We start from the raw sequence: 19,170 nt of genomic DNA, 5'->3' as shown, positions 1-19,170 counted from the left end.
AAATGGTTAAAATCCTTCATTCAAAATAGCCACTCCTTTTGGTTTATTGTCCCCATATCTTTACCAAACTGGGGGGAATACACTTTCTGTTATGTTGTGACTTTGAGTGCTGATGGAAGGATGAAAGTTAAACTTTCAGCCTTCCATCAGCAAGTGCTGCTCTATTGGAAACTATCGTTCAAACATAACTTCACTCCTCACAACACTCCAGTTTGGAATAGTAGATATATAACGTTTGGCAGAAAATCTGTATATCTTGAGGAATGGATATCTAAAGGGATTTGGGCTATTGCCCATTTCTTGGATGATAATGGAAATTTGTTACTGTATAGAGAGTTTTGTGAGTAATTCCAAGTACAGTGTACCGTTAATATGTTTAATAGAATGATTAGAGCTATACCAATTCCGTTAAGATTAATGGTTAAAGAAGACATGTTGTACTCCAAAATCTCCCGAGACAGCTCTCCTTAGAAGGTTAGGATTTTTGTGATAAAAAATTTACAAATAGAGTCATTATATTTTTTTTTTACAGGCTTATTACCCAAACCCAATTAGACGGGAATACGTGCTTAAAGATTTTGATAAGGTTGAAATAAAAAAAATTTGGAATTGTCTTTTCCTCTCCCTCCTAAAGCTAAGGAGGTGAACTTCAAAATTTTAAATGAGATTTATCCTACTAAAGAATTTTTAAGATTGAAATTAAATTTTGATGTGAATAATTGTGTTTTTTGTGAAACAAATATTGAAAATCTAGAGCATGTCTTTGATTGTGATCTGGTGCAACCCTTTTGGAGTGAGGTGCAGAATTGGTTAAGGTCTAGGAGGGTTGAACTCTCACCTCTCACGTGGAAGTTAATTAGGTTTGGTGTTTGTCTGGAAAACAAAGATTGTGATTTTGTTATTAATTTCTTGTTATGTTTTGGAAAGTTTTTCATTCATAAATGCAGATGGTTTAAATCTAAACCCAACTTTAATCACTGGATGAATAAGGATAAACGCTTGTGCAAATCTTTAAAATTTGTTAAAAATCAGAAAGCCCTTAAACTGATTTCTCTTTTGGATACGTTTAAATTAATTAAAAAAGTCCCTTTTTATTTATTTTTTCATTTTATTTATTTTTGTTTTTTTTTCTATTTAATTATTGGTTTGTTCATAGTGTGTTTTCTGTTCTTTGTACTAGCTATGCTCAACCTATGGCTGAACAATTGAGGTTATATTCAGAGATTTGTTGATGTACCTTGTTTGTTTGTGTTGTTGAAGGATAATAAAAAAAATAAAAATATAATAAAAAAAAAGTATGTCGAAACAATTTACGGCAATTGTAGACAGTAGTTATTTGAGAAAATTGTTATGTATACTTTGATAAGTCACTTGTGATTTGTATCTTTTTTTTTTTTTTGGCAATAAAGATGACTTTATTAAGCTTTAAAAAAAAAAAAAAAAAACTTCTTTGAATCACGAACTTCAGTAGAGTCTATAAACTGATTGGCCGTAAAATGAACCAATCACAAGACATCTTATAAGACGGGCACCTGGGGTGGCCAATCGAATTTCAGGGGGGGGTGCCCCCCCTGGCCACTACGTAGACCCGCCCCTGTCTTTAGTTTCCCGGGACCTCATTCAACTCCTGTACTTCATCTAGTTTTTTCACCTATTTTCTATTCCTCAAGCTTTGTAACATAGTGTAACAAAACAAACAATAAATAAATAAATAATGTCAAAATTGCAAAACCATTATTTTTTATAACTGTTTAGTTATCAAAAGTGTATAGAGTCATTGAAGACCTGAGATATGTAATAGTGATGATTTTGTGTGCTTCCGTAAATCATATTTTTCGGATTATTTAATACATATATAAGTTGCTATCACAGGTTATAAATTTATTTATTTATTACAAGACAAATGAGTACAATATTCATTTTAATGACAATATCACATTGATTTTCTGTGTTACAATAGTAAATTATCAGTATTCCATATGCGTCTACACATCCACATCATATTGTACAATGTATTTCTTACCCAAGGTGGCTGGGCTTTTAGTGACTGACTTGATTTACATTTGGGATTGCTATTTGATGAATAAGTAATATAGACGTAAACTATAGCAAGTGCAACACACGAACAGTATGATTTGGTTATTTATTGGGGTGTGCTATTGAAATAATTGAAGTTATGTGTCTATTTAGACTAAAAAAGTGCCTGAGAAAATAAATACGTGTAGCTTATGTGTTATGTGGAGCTCAATATGTGTTTGACAGCAAGTTGTGGTTCATGAAATTTATGTGCAGATGTGATGAATCCTGTTCTATATTTGTTACGTCATCTCTTTGAAATATGAAAAATAAAACATCAAAATATATTGGAGTATATTCTATTAAATTATTTCTAATTGTCTTGAAAACATTTTGAAAATGTTATACTATCTGGGCATTTTGTTGATCCATTTGTGAGAGACATATACATGCCGGGTTGCTAAAGACCCAAGTATGTAATGAAACACCCATGTATTCAAGGCTTGAAGAATATTTTTTAACTTTAATAAAATCAGTTAATGTAAATGTTACCACATAAAGTACACATTTTTAAAGTATGTGAAAAAAATACATAATTTTATTTTTCATTTTATCAATATGTGTGTTCTGTGTGAATCAAACCCATGACATTGGCATTGCCAGTGCCTTGTTCTACCAATTGAGCTGCAGGAACAATTTCTGAAAACTCATTTAAGGATTAGACCAGGTAGAAATAACTCCTTTGGGTATTGCAGGTTACCACTTTTTACGTTTTACCTTTATCATGATAGTGCTGGAGAGGGTCATCAAGAAGTAGGTATCATTAGTTCGACTGATTCAATTTATGTCTTAGGATTGTATGAGAAAGAAGCTTGCATGGAGACATGAGGTGGAAGTAACCTGAAGCACTTGGACCTTCACAGATGTCTGAGCTCATCTCTGAGCAGCAAGTGATCCTTTATAATGATGATCTAAGAAAAATTAACAGCATAATCTCTGCAGTGTGTCAGAAATGGTGTTTATTTGGGTGAAACCACATCAATGTTCAGCTGTTATTGTTAAAGTATATTAGAAAAATGCTTTACAAGATTTTGCATTCAGGGTTGGTCAATTACTCATTTGGCTTTCAACAATCTGTTGGCATAGATAAGAAAGCAAACACAGAGGGTAAAAGTGTGTGTTTGAGTGGCATCGTGAATTGAAAAGAGCGGGTATGGCGTGGGAGGAGCAGTCACTTAGCACACACATTCATAACCACCTTGCATGCCAAGGTTAGGGGTTAATGTGTTTCCATGGAAACTGAAACACTGAAGCTGTGAGACCGAGTAGAGATTTGCCTTCCATTTCTTTCTATTTTTATTTATTTTGTTAGAAGAGATGAGAGAACAGAATAAAATAAGTGATACATATCTGGACAAAGGCATGGTATATATAATATCATATTTTGCTTTCCTACAGCAAGTCTTTAGGACCAATTTGACTATTTTAATGTTTGGCAGTGAAAAACAGAGGTTGCTTATATCAAAAGATAATTAAAAAGGACAATTAAAGGGATAGTTAATACAAAAATGAAAAGTTTATAGGACTTTCTTTCATCCATGGAACAAAAAGGCCTATGTTAGTCGCCATTGTATTTCATTGCATCTTTTTTCTATACGATGAAAGTGAATGGTGACTCACGCTAACATTCTGACTAACATCTATTTAGAAAAGTCATACAGGTTTGAAACAGCATGAGGGTGAAAGACAGAATTTTCCTTTCTGAGTGAACTTCACGCTGGTCTAGTTACAGTAAAGTTGAATGAACCCCATGCAACTAAACTTTTAGCTTTTATATTCTGCACTATTTGAAGGGGCATTCACACTGACAGCAATCTGCAATGACAAAGTGATGAAATGTCACTCGTTTTCATTAAAGGTGCAATATGTAACATATTTAATGTACTAAAGCATAAAATTATCATAATATGCTATCAGAGATTTAGGAAACATTCCAAGTTTACTGGCTTCTCCAAAAACAATGCTACTGCCAGTATAGTTTACAATAAAATGTCCGTTCCGGGACGGTATTTCTGTTTGTGTTTAGGCCTGTGTGATCCCACCCACTGCCTATTTTCCAATAGTCTTTTGACACAGCCCGCCACCAGATTTGAAACAAATTAGCGGGAAAACATAGCACGCTGCAGTCATGGAAGCCAACAATACATCTAGCTAACATTGACAGTAACAAAAATATCCACAAGAGCTGGTTTATAATTTGCAAACAATAAAAACATTGCAAACGTATACATTAGCTTATCAACTTACAGTGTTAGGCTGGTTGCTTGCATTGTCAGTTTGCTCATTCCTGTTGCGTATCCTCAACCTGTCAATCCGCGTGAGCTTCGAGTCTGGGGAGGAGGGGCGGGGGAGACAACTCCCTCCAATATTTTGAATTTGGTCTGCAGTACCAATTTTAAATGCTTGATGCCAATGTTACATATTGCTTCTTTAAGAGTTGGCAATTTGAGGCATTAGTGCTATCAGTGTGAACACCATGTTTACAATAAGCATTATGTCTGTTGTATGTTAACTGTTGTACCCTCAGCAATTTGCCAGTCTAACCAATGTAACTTGCTGAATGTCAGATCTGTAGATTGTTGAACAGCACAAGTAAATCTGAATACTACAAATGTTTGTTGGTTATAAAATGCACACCGGGAGGAATGTGTCTTGGCTTTTTACAAGGATGTTGCATTAAAATGTTGCAATGAAATTAAACTAGTAAATACATGTAGTCTTGTTCATTCTGAGAAAAGCATTAAACTAATTTCAAGAACAGTAATTAACATTCTAAATCTGCTTTATGGCTTCATAATGACTATTTACATTATGACTATGCCAAGGAGGGAGCATCATAATCATACTGAGGAACACTGTGTACAGGACTTTGGTTGTGTTAACAAAATTTTAAGGCTAAAGTATGTAGTTTGTTTTGTGAAGGGACCTGACATCCTGTTAGTATCAATACACATTAACAGGATGTAAGAGAAAATGTAAGAAAAGCAAACACAGAGCCATGATGCCATCTGCTGGCAGTTGCAATTAGTATGACATTAAATGAAGAATGATCAAAAAGATTAAGGAATGTTATTATAGAAGTGACATAAGAGTCAAGTGTTGTCACCAAGTGCTCTGTTTTCTATTTTTTCAATTCACCCAAGTAATAATAATAATAAAAAAAAAACTTTAAAGAAACTTTAAATAAAGCTGCTTTGTTACATGCAATCTTTGAAAGCCTATTAAATTAGTTCCAAAATGTCACTCTTGTGATCATCATTTTGATCTATAAAGGTGCAAATAAACGTAGTCTTATCTTCATTAAAAGACATTAAAAAACAAAAAAATTTCAACACAAGTGAGGATCAAAATCCATGTGTTGTTGATGCTCTCTGAAGTCAACCAGACATAAGAAGATAAGCTGAAGGACAATGAATAACAATGCTAGCATTGTTACACTTACATAGAGAAATAATGCTAACTTGTACAAACTAAGAGCCAAATGTGCAGCATTCAGCAGTTTAACTGTTAAATACTCTATGTAGAAAAGGCCTTTTAAAATAAGCTTTAACTGGGTTTAAAAAAATCAAAACACTTTAAAAAGTAGGCGACTTTGTATTTTCAAAGTACTGAAAAATATACATAGTTTTACAGTGAACAAAATGTTGTTACTGAATCAGAACATTCAAATACAATAATAAACTTGAACAGCTGCTCTTCAGACAAGGGGATCTACTTTAAATTGGAATCCCCTGTGGAAGTGGGAGGGAACATTGTTTATGAACAATCATGCATTGTTAGTGCCCTGGAAAATTCAGTTATTAAGCAATTCTGTTGGGAAATATAATTCAATCATATGCCATTTCTGAAAAACTGCAAATTATCCCACAGAAAATGTATAAACAAAGAAAAGTGGTTAATTTTTAACATGGTTAACCAATGTACATGTGTTTATCTTGAGACATTTTTCAGGTTTTTACCCCTAAAACTCCCTTGTTCCTAGAACTACCTTATTATACCCCCAATTAATTTTCTTGAAAAAACAAATCAGCCCCTTGGAATGTGTTCTAACCAATCAGAATCAAGAATTTCACAATGCCATACTATAATAGGCAGTAAAATCCTTTACCTATAGCAACACAACCAGTAAGGCAATAAGAAGACCGACAGCCACTACGGTGGAGATGACGGCCCACACACACATGCCACTACAACAACTGCACCACCGAGTCTGCAAGACAAGCTTGGCCTTGCGCACCCGGGCTACTGATAGTGGGGGGTAGCGGGCGTCATTCAAACTCTCCATGGCAAAAGACTTGATGAGGCAGGAACGATGGTGACTCATCTGGTCGAAGGTGTGTTTGCCATGGTATCGACCCATTCCACTGTTTCCTTCCAGAGAAAGAGTGTGAGAAAAATGGTGAGAATGTTGCTAATATAGGCAATCACCAAACAGTCCGATAACACATAACTATGTTAGTGAGTTGTCAAAAATCTCGTATCATCTTGAAGGGATTTATTTTGCAATAATGAGATTATTACACAGCTATTTACCAATACATTTATAAATGGACATAAAATATTGATTTGTGTTCAATTTATTTTATTTTGGAGAAGAAAGAAGCTGTGGAGTGATATGAGAGACATGAAACTAGTGCAGCTACAGTATGGAAATACAGTAGGTTGCAAGGAACAAGGGCCAACTATACACGTTAACTGGTCATTACACAAAGAACACGATCACACGGAAAATGGTCATGTTCCTTCCGAAAGTCCATGTACCCTAAAATAGACCCCATTTTGCAGAATTACATGCGGCATCCCCCCTCGTCATTTTTGCATCAATTCAAATCTGATTACCTTTCCCCATGGTGCTACTGATAGAGCGTGAGCGATCTCCAAGATTTGGGTTCTGGTCCCATGAAAACCAGGAAGTAATTGCGTTCACATAAACAATGGTTAGCACAATTTGGAAGTTGAATTTTCACTCTAAAATTACTTGTTTGCTTCATTGACTGTTACATTTAGTGTTGGGGTTTGGGTTAGAGATTTAGTTAATTAAAAAACAGAGGCTATTTGTACTGAATGAAAATAGTATTAGAAGCTATTTGCGCTCCTTGTAAAATACTATCTAATAGTATAGGGGAATCACTGCAGTGTGTTGTGTTTATTGAGTCCCACAGACACCGAACACACAGCCATACCCCTTAACCACACCTTCCCTTACAAAAAATTAACCATGGTTTTATTACAGTAACCATAATCTCACCATGGTATTTTGTAGTAAAATCATAGTAACCACAAAATTAAAACAGGGTTACTATATTAACACTATATTACTGTAGTAACACCATGGTTATTTGCATTAAAACTATGGCTTCTGCCATTGTTTGCTACAATATTACTATAGTAAACCATAGCTAATTTTAAAACCTTTCTCTTGACTCCCAGACCTTCATCGTGACAGGAAAATCAACCTTCATATAATTGTTTTTGTTCATTATTATAAGTAGTATTAAAGGAAATATTAATATTGAAGACAGGAAACAGGATGGAAAAAGTGGGACTAAAGGCGTAATCGAACCCAGGCTATAATAAAGAAAAATAGCACATCTACACCGTCATCACACTCCACGCCACTACATTGACACTAAGGGCGCGGTTTGTCTTAAATTTCTGTTTACACCAAATAGTCAATGACAATGTACAAATTGCATCACATTTACAACTAAAACTACAACTGGTTGTTGCACCACCCTGTGGACATTTCAGCCAGAAACGAGATTACACGTTCATACGTTCAATTCCAGCACTTCCAGCTTCGGCCACTGGGGGCAGTGGTTCAAATTTTAGCACGCATGGACCGATTTCAGCTATATTTGACCGTAGAATGCTCCAATTGACCAATCAGAATCAAGAGTTTTAGAGAGCGGTGTAAAATATTTTGAGATAATTAACAGTACATGTTATAAAGGCTCCTTTGATATGGACTTTTATTCTGAAACCGTAACCATGGTAACAGTCCCGCAGTGAGCATTATAGTTAGTTGAGCTGCTGCTATCGGCTGTGTCTGTGTGATCTGTGTGAGCTGTTATCTGAAAAGATGTTTATTCCTGTTTGTTTGTGATGATTGATGCAGATGTAACATCCAGATGTTAGTAATTGACCTGAAAGTAAATCTTTTTGATCATATTTGTGTTAACAGTGTTATATGATTCTGTGTTAAACAGATCGCTAATAATGTTTAAAGTGTGATGATTCATTCTTTATTAATATGCAATTCATTGTTACTGGTTATTCATGATGTCTTGATGATACAATGTTAATTTGTTAAACTGTTATCACCCGAACAAGTGATTAGAGTCATGTTTGTATGAATGCTTTTTATGTTAGCTATGATGTTATTCATACATGGGAATTGTATGTTATTAACAGCCACTAATCGCTTATGTTATCCTGTAAAATACCTTGTTTCTGTTTATTAAACTGTAACTGTATATTTGGTACAGAAATATTTTGGTTTCCTTATGTAACAATGAATGCCTGTTATTGTGTATACAGTGCATCTGGAAAGTATTCACAGCGCTTCACTTTTTCCACATTTTGTTATGTTACAGCCTTATTCCAAAATTGATTAAATTCATTATTTTCCTCAAAATTCTACAAACAATACCCCATAATGACAATGTGAAAGAAGTTTGTTTGAAATCACATGTACACAAGTATTCACAGCCTTTGCTTTGACACTCAACATTGAGCTCAGGTGCATCCTGTTTCCACAGATCATCCTTGAGATGTTTCTACAACTTGATTGGAGTCCACCTGTGGTAGATTCAGTTGATTGGACATGATTTGGAAAGGCACACACCTGTATATATAAGGTCCCACAGTTAACAGTGCATGTCAGAGCACAAACCGAGCCATGAAGTCCAAGGAATTGTCTGTAGACCTCCGAGACAGGATTGCATCGAGGCACAGATCTGGGGAAGGGTACAGAACAATTTCTGCAGCATTGAAGGTCCCAATGAGCACAGTGCCCTCCATTATCCATAAATGGAAGATTTTTGGAACCACCGAGACTCTTCCTAGAGCTGACCGCCCGGCCAAACTGAGTGATTGGGGGAGAAGGGCCATAGTCAGGGAGGTGACCAAGAACATTATGGTCATTCTGACAGATCTCCAGCATTTCTCCGTGGAGAGAGGAGAACCTTCCAGAAGAACAACCATCTCTGCAGCACTCCACCAATCAGGCCTTTATGGTAGAGTGGCCAGACGGAAGCCACTCCTCAGTAAAAGGCACATAACAACATGCCTGGAGTTTGCCAAAAGGCACCTGAAGGACTTTCATACCACGAGAAACAAAAGATTGAACTCTTTGACCTGAATGTCAAGTGTCATGTCTGGAGGAAAACAGGAACCACTCATCACCTGGCCAATATCATCCCTACAGTGAAACATGGTGGTGGCAGCATCATGCAGTGGTGATGTTTTTCAGCAGCAGGAACTGGGAGACTAGTCAGGATCAAGGGAAAGATGAATGCAGCAATGTACAGAGACATCCTTGATGAAAACCTGCTCCAGAGCGCTCTGGACCTCAGACTAGGGCAAAGGTTCATCTTCCAACAGGACAAGCACACAGCCAAGATAACAAAGGAGTGGCTACGGGACAACTCTGTGAATGTCTGGAGAGATCTGAAAATGGCTGTGCACCGACACTCCCCATCCAACCTGATGGAGCTTGAGAGGTCCTGCAAAGAACAATGGGAGAAACTGCCCAAAAATAGGTGTGCCAAGCTTGTAGTATCATACACAAAAAGACTTGAGGCTATAATTGGTGTCAAAGGTGCTTCAACAAAGTATTGAGCAAAGGCTGTGAATACTTATGTACATGTGGTTTTTTTGGATTTCAAACAAACTAGTTTCACTTTGTCATTGTGGGGTATTGTTTGTAGAATTTTGAGGAAAATAATTAATTTAATCCATTTTGGAATAAGGCTGTAACATAACAAAATGTGGAAAAAGTGAAGCAGTGTGAATATTTTCCGGATGCACTGTATGTTCAGTTTATTCATTGCCTTTATTGTATTTCTTGTTTTCACACTACAAAACCATATCCTTATGTACATCACTGAATTTACATCTGTGGTCCATTCATCTACCATCAATACACAGTGATTAAGTTGAACATCTGTCTCATCATCATTTGTGCTCTGACAGGCACCCAGGGGGGTTTACTCATCCCTTAGTTAATCAGAACCTAACAGTTCAAAAGCCTCTACAACAGTACAAATACATCCTTACCATTATTAGTTTATTTATTTACAATTGATTTGAGTAATTTCTTATTGCTTGGCTTACCCACTCCTCCAAAAGGTAAGGAATTAAGAGTATAGTGCATCATAACATCATTAACAGTCACTCCTCCACTGGTAGTTTCCATTAACATTCGGTTAATTACCTAAATAGACAAAACTTTATTAGAATAGTAATTTCAACCTTTCAGAACCAAGATATGAAAGCAAATGGCAATATAAAAATACCTTTTTATCATAGGAAAACACATAGAGTGCCAAGGGCTTTTCCCTTCCATTGATAAAATGTATGGCCTCACTCAAATCATTAACAGTGACAATAGGCAGCAGAGGTCCAAAGATTTCTTCCTGCATGATTCTGAAATGGGGCAAAACATTCTGTAGGACTGTGGGAGCTGGTGGGGAACAAAGAATGCATGTTTTTGCATTAATTAATTGATTTTAACTCAAAAGACTGGTAATCAATGCTTACTATTTGAAGTAAAGTAAAAGCGTAGTCGTAAAGATGTCCTTACATATGTAACACTGTGACCTATCACTCTCTCCTCCAAGAGCAATTGTACATCCCTCCATCAGAGCCATTACTCTGTCAAAGTGATGTGTGTTAATGATACGGCCATAATCTGGAGAGGTTTTAGGGTCCTCAGGGTAGAACTCCTGGAATTTGTGAAGAATTTAGGTAATATTTAACTACCAATGTGAGAATGTACCACAATTTACTTCAAAAATAGTCTACACACCCGTAGCGTATTTCGAATTTCCTCAACAATCCTGTCTTGGATGCTCGGCTCACACAGGATGTAGTCAGGTGCAATGCAGGTCTGGCCGCAATTTGCAAACTTCCCCCAAGTTATTCGCCTGATATTTAGTTGAACATTTGAAAGTTTGTAATTAAGAATTAACTTTTAACAATTTTTCCATGTTTCAAAAGCTTTAAATTGTTTAACAGGCAAACTGCATACTACCGGCATGCCACAGCAATGTCGCAGTTCTTATCAATATAACAGGGACTCTTTCCACCCAGTTCTAAAGTCACTGGAGTGAGATGCCGAGAAGCTGCTTCCATAACCAGTTTCCCCACTGTGCTGTTTCCAGTATAGAAGATGTGGTCAAAACGCTGCTTCAAAAGTTCCTGAGTCTCTGGAATCCCTCCTGTCACCACTGGATACATCTCCTAAAAGATTACAACATTGACTTCACAAGGTGCAGGTAGCCAAGCTGATCTTATAAACTTGCAACAAACTAGACTGTCAATTTAACGTGTACATTTTGTGTGATTAATTACATAAAAAATAACACGTTGCCCCTGGATTGTAATAAGGAATCATCCTACCATGGAAGCAATTAGAGCATGAAGTATCACTTTCATGTTTTTATGAGAATCTGTCAGTCAGCAGGGGGCAGTAAACGCAACATGTAATTCAAAACGTGCCGTTCAACTTCATAGGGATAGTTCACCCAAAAATTAGCAGAACACAAACAATGATTTTTAGAAGAATATCTCAGCTGAATCGTGGCCAGGCCTTTGAAGCTAAAAAAGGAGATAAAGTTTGCATAAATGTAATCCATCAAATTCCAGTGGTTTTGGAAGTGATCCAGTATGATTTGGGTGAGAACAGACCATCATGTTTTCGCTGTACAACTTGCCATTGCAGTCTCTGGGCACAATCATGATTTCAAGCTCGATTACACTTGCTAATGCTTGGTGCATGCACAGAGCGCTAGATGGCGCAGTAGGAAGTGTAATCAAACTTGAAATCATGATCGCCAAGGAGATTGTTGTCAAGATGTACAGTGAAAAAGGACTTACATTTTGGTCTGTTCTCACCCAAAACCAACTGGACCAATTTAGAAGACATAGTTTTAACCACTGGAGTTTGATGGATTATGTTTATGCTGCCTTTCTCTCCTTTTTGGAGCTTCAAAGGCTTGGCCACCATTCACTCGCATTGTATGGTGAGACATTCTTCAAAAATCTTTGTTTGTGTTCAGCAGAAGAAAGAAAGTCATACATATCTTGGTTGGCAAGAGGGTGAGTAAATGATGAGAGAATTGCCATTTTTGGGTAAACTAAGCCTTTAACACACCCTCCTATAAACGCTGTTCATGACAAGATGCAACCAAAATGAATCTACCAACTTCAAAAGCATCTGTCTGATGCGTGTTTACATAGACGCATCCTTAGAAGTCTACTTTAGACATATTGACAAATTGGTCACTCTGGACTGTAGGCCAATGATATGGCTATGTTCAATGATATGGAAATAAATAATATATTGCTTTCTAAAGCAACATTTTGTTTTGTGTAATCAATGCTTTGCTAATTATCTGAATTATAATATAATTATATACATGTAATACATTTTTAATTTTACAATTTATAGCCCTACAACAAACACAAATTATTTTATTTCCAGGGTTCCCGGCACAATTCTTTTGACCAAAGAATATATGTGAGCATTCCAAATGTTTGTGATTACAAAGAGCAATAGCCAGTGACAGGAAAATTCCCTGATATGTCCATGTTTTCCATGGCCATGGGAAATATATTTTTTTTAAGTATAATGAGTATAAAGTCATGTACCTTATCCAGATACTGAGGAAGCAGTTCTTTCAGAAGTCTGGCAGAGTGCTCACTCAGCTCTGATGGCTTCACCACAGCTGCATTGCCTAAAGAATAAGAGAAGAGGGAAACATTGGGGTTGACAGCAGCTGATTTGGTGTTGGTGATGCTTCCTAATGAACTACTGTACAAGAGATTGGTACCTGCTGCAATAGCTCCAATGAGGGGTTGCAGAGTGAGAGCCCAAGGATAGTTCCAGGCTCCAATTATCAGCGCCAAACCCAAAGGTTCAGGCTTAATGTAAACATCATCAACAGCAGTACTGAGGTTCTTCTTCACAGGCTGAGGAGCTGCCCAGTCAGCCAGATTACTCTCAGCCAACTTGATGTCATTCTCAAGACCAATCAGCTCAAAGAGTGAAGTGTCATACATACTCTGTATGAAAGTCACAATAACATTAACGGCACATTCCAAGCAAATCTAAGGAATTGTTTTAGACTCAATGAAACATTGATTTTTATGTGTCCTCTGTCAAAACGACTTAATTACCCTGTTGATGTCTTGTTTTAGAGCTTGTGCAATGTCTGCTTGGTGTTCAGTGATAAGCCGGTGCAGGGCTCTGAGCTGCTGTTTTCTGTATTCCAGGGGTCTGGACCTGCCTGACTGGAAGGCCTCCCTAGCCCCATCCACTACCTGCATCTCCATTAGTTCAGACCTGAATCATATATTTCCTACAGAGAAGTGAGCATAAAAGTTTTTAAAGGGAAACTAAAATTGTATTGGTGAAAGGGAATATTCCGAGCAACAGTAGAGCCTTGCAAAATTGTAAGCCATTGCATCTTATGACTGAGGCTGCAAATCAATCAATCAATAAATGAATAAATAATAGAGATTACAATTACAGCTACCGCAATTAACTAATCTTGAAAATTGTCAAATATAACATTCCATCTAGCTTTACAAAATGTATATTATTTATGGTTTTGTGCAAGAATGCAATGGCAAATCAGTCTAAAACAATATCAGTAATGTTCCCTTTCTGTGTATTCAGTTTATTATAAATTTTAATGACATTATTTGTTGTTAATGCAAGTAAAATAATAAAGCAATTCAGAAACACTGTTCTCAGCTTGTTTTGGATGTGTAGCGCCAGTGGCGTAACTTGGATCTTGCAGGCCCCAGTGCAAAGAAACTGGTCATTTTTCATAACCCCTCGGGCCTGCTGTCATTAATATGGTTTCCTTTGATCGAACGTTGCAGGCTCCCTCTCTGCCCACCCTGCCAGTTTATCACAATTCCTGACATTTAATCGTAGAAAACATTCCCTTTCTTAGTTGATGACCTCGCTCATCAACGAGGCATTTCCGCCCTCACTAGATGTTTTTTGTTTTTGGCAGAGACTGTTGTGTGTGAAAATCCCACACAGTTACAGAAGAGATCAGCAGTTACAGAAATACTCAAACCAGCCGATCAGGCACCAACAATCATCCATGCGATTATCAAATCATCCAATCGTGTGGCAACAGTGCAGTGCATACAATCATGCAGATACGGGTCAGGACCTTCAGTTAAAGTTCACATCAACCATTACAATGAGGAAAAAATATGATCTCAGTGATTTGGACTGTGGTATGATTGTTGGTGACACATGGGCTGGTTTGAGTATTTCTGTAACTGTTTGAGTGATTTTCATGCACAACAGTCTCTATAATTTACTCAGAATGGTGCCAAAAACAAAAAACATCCAATGAGCACAAGTTATGCAGATGTAAACACCTTGTTGATGAGAGAGGTCAACAGAGAATGGCCAAACCAAGTCTACAGTAACACAGATAACCACTCCAACACAGTAGGTGGTTTTAACGTTGTGGCTGATCGGTGTATTCTTTTATTCATTTCGCTTTTTATTTTTAACCTATTTTTTTATTATCTCTGACTTGTTGATGGTTTGTGCATTGTGCACCATGACATATTCCTTGTATGTGTAAAGCATACTTTGCAATAAAACTCCAGATTCTGATGTTTCTAAATTACCAATCATTTCTTTAGGAGTAAACATTTTTATGAGAAAACAATTACTGAGTGCACCTTTAATATAAATTCAGTAAATTTATTCAAGGAGAAAAAAACGAAAATGATCATTTTCGTCATAATCCTGAAGCCCTTCTTATGACTGATCATAAATAAACTCCCTGCAACATTTTGTCACGTAATGTCTAACGTTCTTTATAAATTCTTCTTCAAACCTCCATACAACGTTCTGGGAACATTAAAAAAAAAAACGGAACGTTCTGAGTATGGGAATTTTCAAACGCAAATAAAGGCAAAAAATAACATTAAACCCAAATAAATTCGGCAGCAGTACGAACCTTGCATGTTCAAACACTATTCCAAGATTATTTAACAGTCTTGTTAGCTTTTAAACGTCGTCAATCGCTTATTTTATTAATTCGCGTAACAAATGTATCGACACAAGCAGGACATCTGGGTGTAAAACAGTCCTTTAAACACACCGCGTGACCACGCAGAGATCCATAATAAATAAATGCATTTCTTATATTGTGAGCTACTTACATAAAGTCGACTCATTGGTAAAGGGTCTAAAAAGCGGAACTCACTTTTTGATTCCAAAAATGTTGAGTCTGTCTGTGACGGCTCCAGTATTGTGACGTCGAGGAGGGGGGCGCACAAACACAACCTCATTTATAATATTTCGTCAAGGGGCGGCGCATCATTACGATTTACATTGCCGGACATACGACCACTGTAAATCGTTTATATATATAAAGAACTGATTCAAAAGTGGAAAATAGTTTAATACAGTTAATTCAATATGATGCAAAAAACCTCACTTAATCTAGGGTAACACAACACTTTACTTTTATTATTGATCCATTACATAAAATTAATCTACATTCAGATGAAATTGATTTATGTTTAACGAAATTTGAATGGACAGGACAATGATTATAAGATGTGTTTATATGGTCTGCTAAACATTAAATGTTATTGTAAAAATGTCATCGAGCCAGATATTTTCCCTATTAAACATTAGCCATTAATTACTATGCGGAAACAAAAGTGAGAATAAACAAGTTGATCTACATAATCAGTGGGCGATTAATTTCAGACAAATATTGTTTATAAAATGTATAAACATATTTACCACTAATAAGTTGGATATTTGTGTATTAACATTGTTTTTATTAATATTCAGGGTAAAACTATAGATCAGCAGTCAAATTATTAGATAATGATGTGATAGCTGTGGCTCCAAAAGGACAATGTTTTGTTTGTCCTCCTCTTACGAGTCAACACAAAACACAACTAAATTCAGTTCATAACTAATGCTTTACACTACGTAAAGTGTTACGACACAAACTGAATGATAATCTTGTATTTACAACAGCAATATTTTCTTATACACAGGGCAAAGGCTTCTCTTTTAATAAATAACTAGAAACAATTGAATATATTCAGAGGAACAGGAACCAGGAACATTTATTTTTCCATTGTATATCAAGTACCATAACAGTACCAGTTAACAGTACCATAGTCTAACAGCCATGGACTACTTAACCATACACTGCAATTAACTTGCTGCTTGAAATACCTTGTTATTAAAGAAAAAAAGAAAAACCTTTTACAGCCAAGTGACTCTTTCACAGGGACAGTGACTCTTTGTGGAGATCTACTTCAAACAGCCTTTCTCTACAGCTTAATAATATTAATTATTATATTTATTATATTCAATTTATTATATTATATTATATTAATATTTCAACTAGTAAAAACTATAATTCTTGATATCTGTAATTGTATTTTCACTAGTGAAATGTCACCATAGGCTGCCATTCAAAATCAATTGTTGATATCAAGAATTGATTTCTTACTAGTTATAATTCCGAATACACATATCAGCTTTGTATTTATATCATTTTTGATATCAATAATTACATTGTTACTAGTAAAAATGTGAATTCTTGATATCAAGAATTACGTGGTTACTAGTAAAAATTTATATTCTAGATATCAACAATTGAATTGCTACTAGTAAAATTTTTAATTTTTGATATCTGAAAATGTATTTCTGATATCAATATAATTTCAGATATCTAAAATGGCTTTCTTACTAGTAACAATCACATTCATGATATCAGAAATGAACATTGTCACTAGTGAAAATGGAATTATTGAGTATATATATATATATATTATTTATATTAAATGTTAATAGTAAGAGGTGGATGGATGTATATTGCTGGTTGGGCAATTAAATGTTCAGCCCTGTGTTTTTGCCCATAAAAGAAATGTGCACAAGTTAAAGGGTCATTGCCATAACAATACAAAGTTGCTGATGTTTAAGTAGCAGATTTCACACACACAATCTACTATTATATAAAATATATAAAATATTTTGGTAACACTTTACTGAAAGGATGTATTCTTTACCAGGCGTTAACTACATTAGTTACCACAAACTTCAAATTAACAATTCTTTTAAGGCATTTTACAGCATATATATTAAAATTTGTATTTGTTAAAGGGATAGCTCAACCAAAAATGTAAAATTTCACCAGCATAATTTACTCACCCTCATGACATCCCAGATGTCAATTATTTTCTTTCATCTCCAGAACACAATTAAAATATATTTTAAATACAATTTCAGCCCTTTGGGTCCATACAGTGCAAGTAAATGGTGACCAAAATTTGAAAGCTCCAAAAAGCAACATAAAGAGAGCATAAATGTAATCCATATGACTCAAGTGGTATAATTAATGTCTTCTGATTCAATAAGTTTTGGCTGAGAACAGACTCTTTTATAAATCTTATTCCTATAAATCTAAAATCAGTTCAAACTCGTTTACACTTCATCACATCATCTAGCGCTCTGCGTATGCATCAAGCAGTAGGACGTGTAACTGAGCTTGAAGTCATGATTGCACCTATAGAGACTGCAATGGCAAGATGTAAACTGAAAAAATAGTTATAGTTTGGTCTTTCCACCAAAAAACAATTAGGTCTCTTCACAAGACATGGACTGAACCACTGGAGTCTTATGGATTACTTTTATGCTACATTAATATGCTTTTTGGAGCCTCAAAGTTTTTGTCACAATTCACTTGCATTGTACGGACCTACAGAGATGAGATATTCTTCTAAACATCTTGTTTGTGTTCAGCAGCAGAAAGAAAGTCATACACATCTGGGATGGCATGAGGCTGAGTAAATTATGAGAGAATTGTCATTTTTGGGTGAACTATCCCTTTAGCATTAGTTACTGCCATATGAACATGAACTAACAATGCACAATGGTATTTTCACAAGTTAATATTAACCAAGATTAATAAATGCTGTACAAATAATAAAACAATAATAAATGCTGTAAAATTCCTAAGGCATTAAATAATTTTAATTAATATAATCTTACAAATATTTTATTGGTAACATATAATTTTACATTGCAATATATACATTTACATAATTACACACACACACACACACACATATATATATATATATATATATATATATATATATATATATATATATATATATATATATATATATATATATATATATATATATATATATATATATACTATGCATATATTTTCCTTTTCACTTTATTTTCCTTTTCCTATTTGGCTCCTAATGGAATAATCTCCCTAACACCGTTTGGGATGCAGACACACTCACTCAGTTTAAGTCTAGAATAAAGACTAAAGATGTATCCATCAACTCAAAATTAGGCTGCTTTAGTTAGGTCTGCCAGAACCAGAAACATTTATCATGATTTATAAATCTGCAATAAATTGAATGGCATCTACACTAATATTATTCTATTTGTTTCCCTGTTTCTCATCCTCGGGACTCCTATCCTGAGGTCACCAGAACCGGCTGTATCCATCTCCGTTCCTGCTTGGTGTCAGACTCCACCGCTAATGTGTCTCTGAGTGATGATGACTAAATGCAGCCAGTGTTAGCCAGACATAACCTCAGTCAATTACGATGGACTTCAGGGGATCTGATGCCAACTCCAACCATAAGACATTGGATACTAAACATGCCAGTGCCTGAACCTTGGACTTAGGATGTTGGTTAGGGTTAGGTTAGGAACAACCTGCCGGTTGAACTGCAATGCACCTCTTAATCCAGAATGGACTTCAAATGGACTTCAAAGACATTAGTCATTCATTTTACAGTTCATAAAAAAATCACTGGCCCTTAACACTT

At 35.6% G+C, this 19,170-nt stretch overlaps 1 protein-coding gene across 1 annotated transcript; it reads right to left on the bottom strand.

The window, feature by feature from the left end:
* Positions 1–5,653: 5,653 nt before the first annotated feature.
* Positions 5,654–15,622, bottom strand: aldh3a1 (aldehyde dehydrogenase 3 family, member A1). Its single transcript, XM_052110416.1, has 10 exons — positions 15,549–15,622; positions 13,480–13,661; positions 13,134–13,365; positions 12,952–13,037; positions 11,333–11,541; positions 11,108–11,225; positions 10,883–11,024; positions 10,596–10,762; positions 10,414–10,513; positions 5,654–6,447 (listed from the first exon to the last, which is right to left on the bottom strand). The coding sequence occupies exons 2-10, from the start codon at positions 13,633–13,635 to the stop codon at positions 6,185–6,187; spliced, it is 1,473 nt and encodes a 490-aa protein (XP_051966376.1). The 5' UTR covers positions 13,636–13,661; positions 15,549–15,622; the 3' UTR covers positions 5,654–6,184.
* Between the last annotated feature and the right edge of the window lie 3,548 nt (positions 15,623–19,170).

This window comes from Xyrauchen texanus, chromosome 38 (assembly GCF_025860055.1).
Source record: "Xyrauchen texanus isolate HMW12.3.18 chromosome 38, RBS_HiC_50CHRs, whole genome shotgun sequence".
Lineage (NCBI taxonomy): Eukaryota > Metazoa > Chordata > Actinopteri > Cypriniformes > Catostomidae > Xyrauchen > Xyrauchen texanus.
The sequence above is the reverse complement of the archived record's forward strand: the minus strand, read 5'-3'. Positions and strand labels throughout refer to the sequence as shown.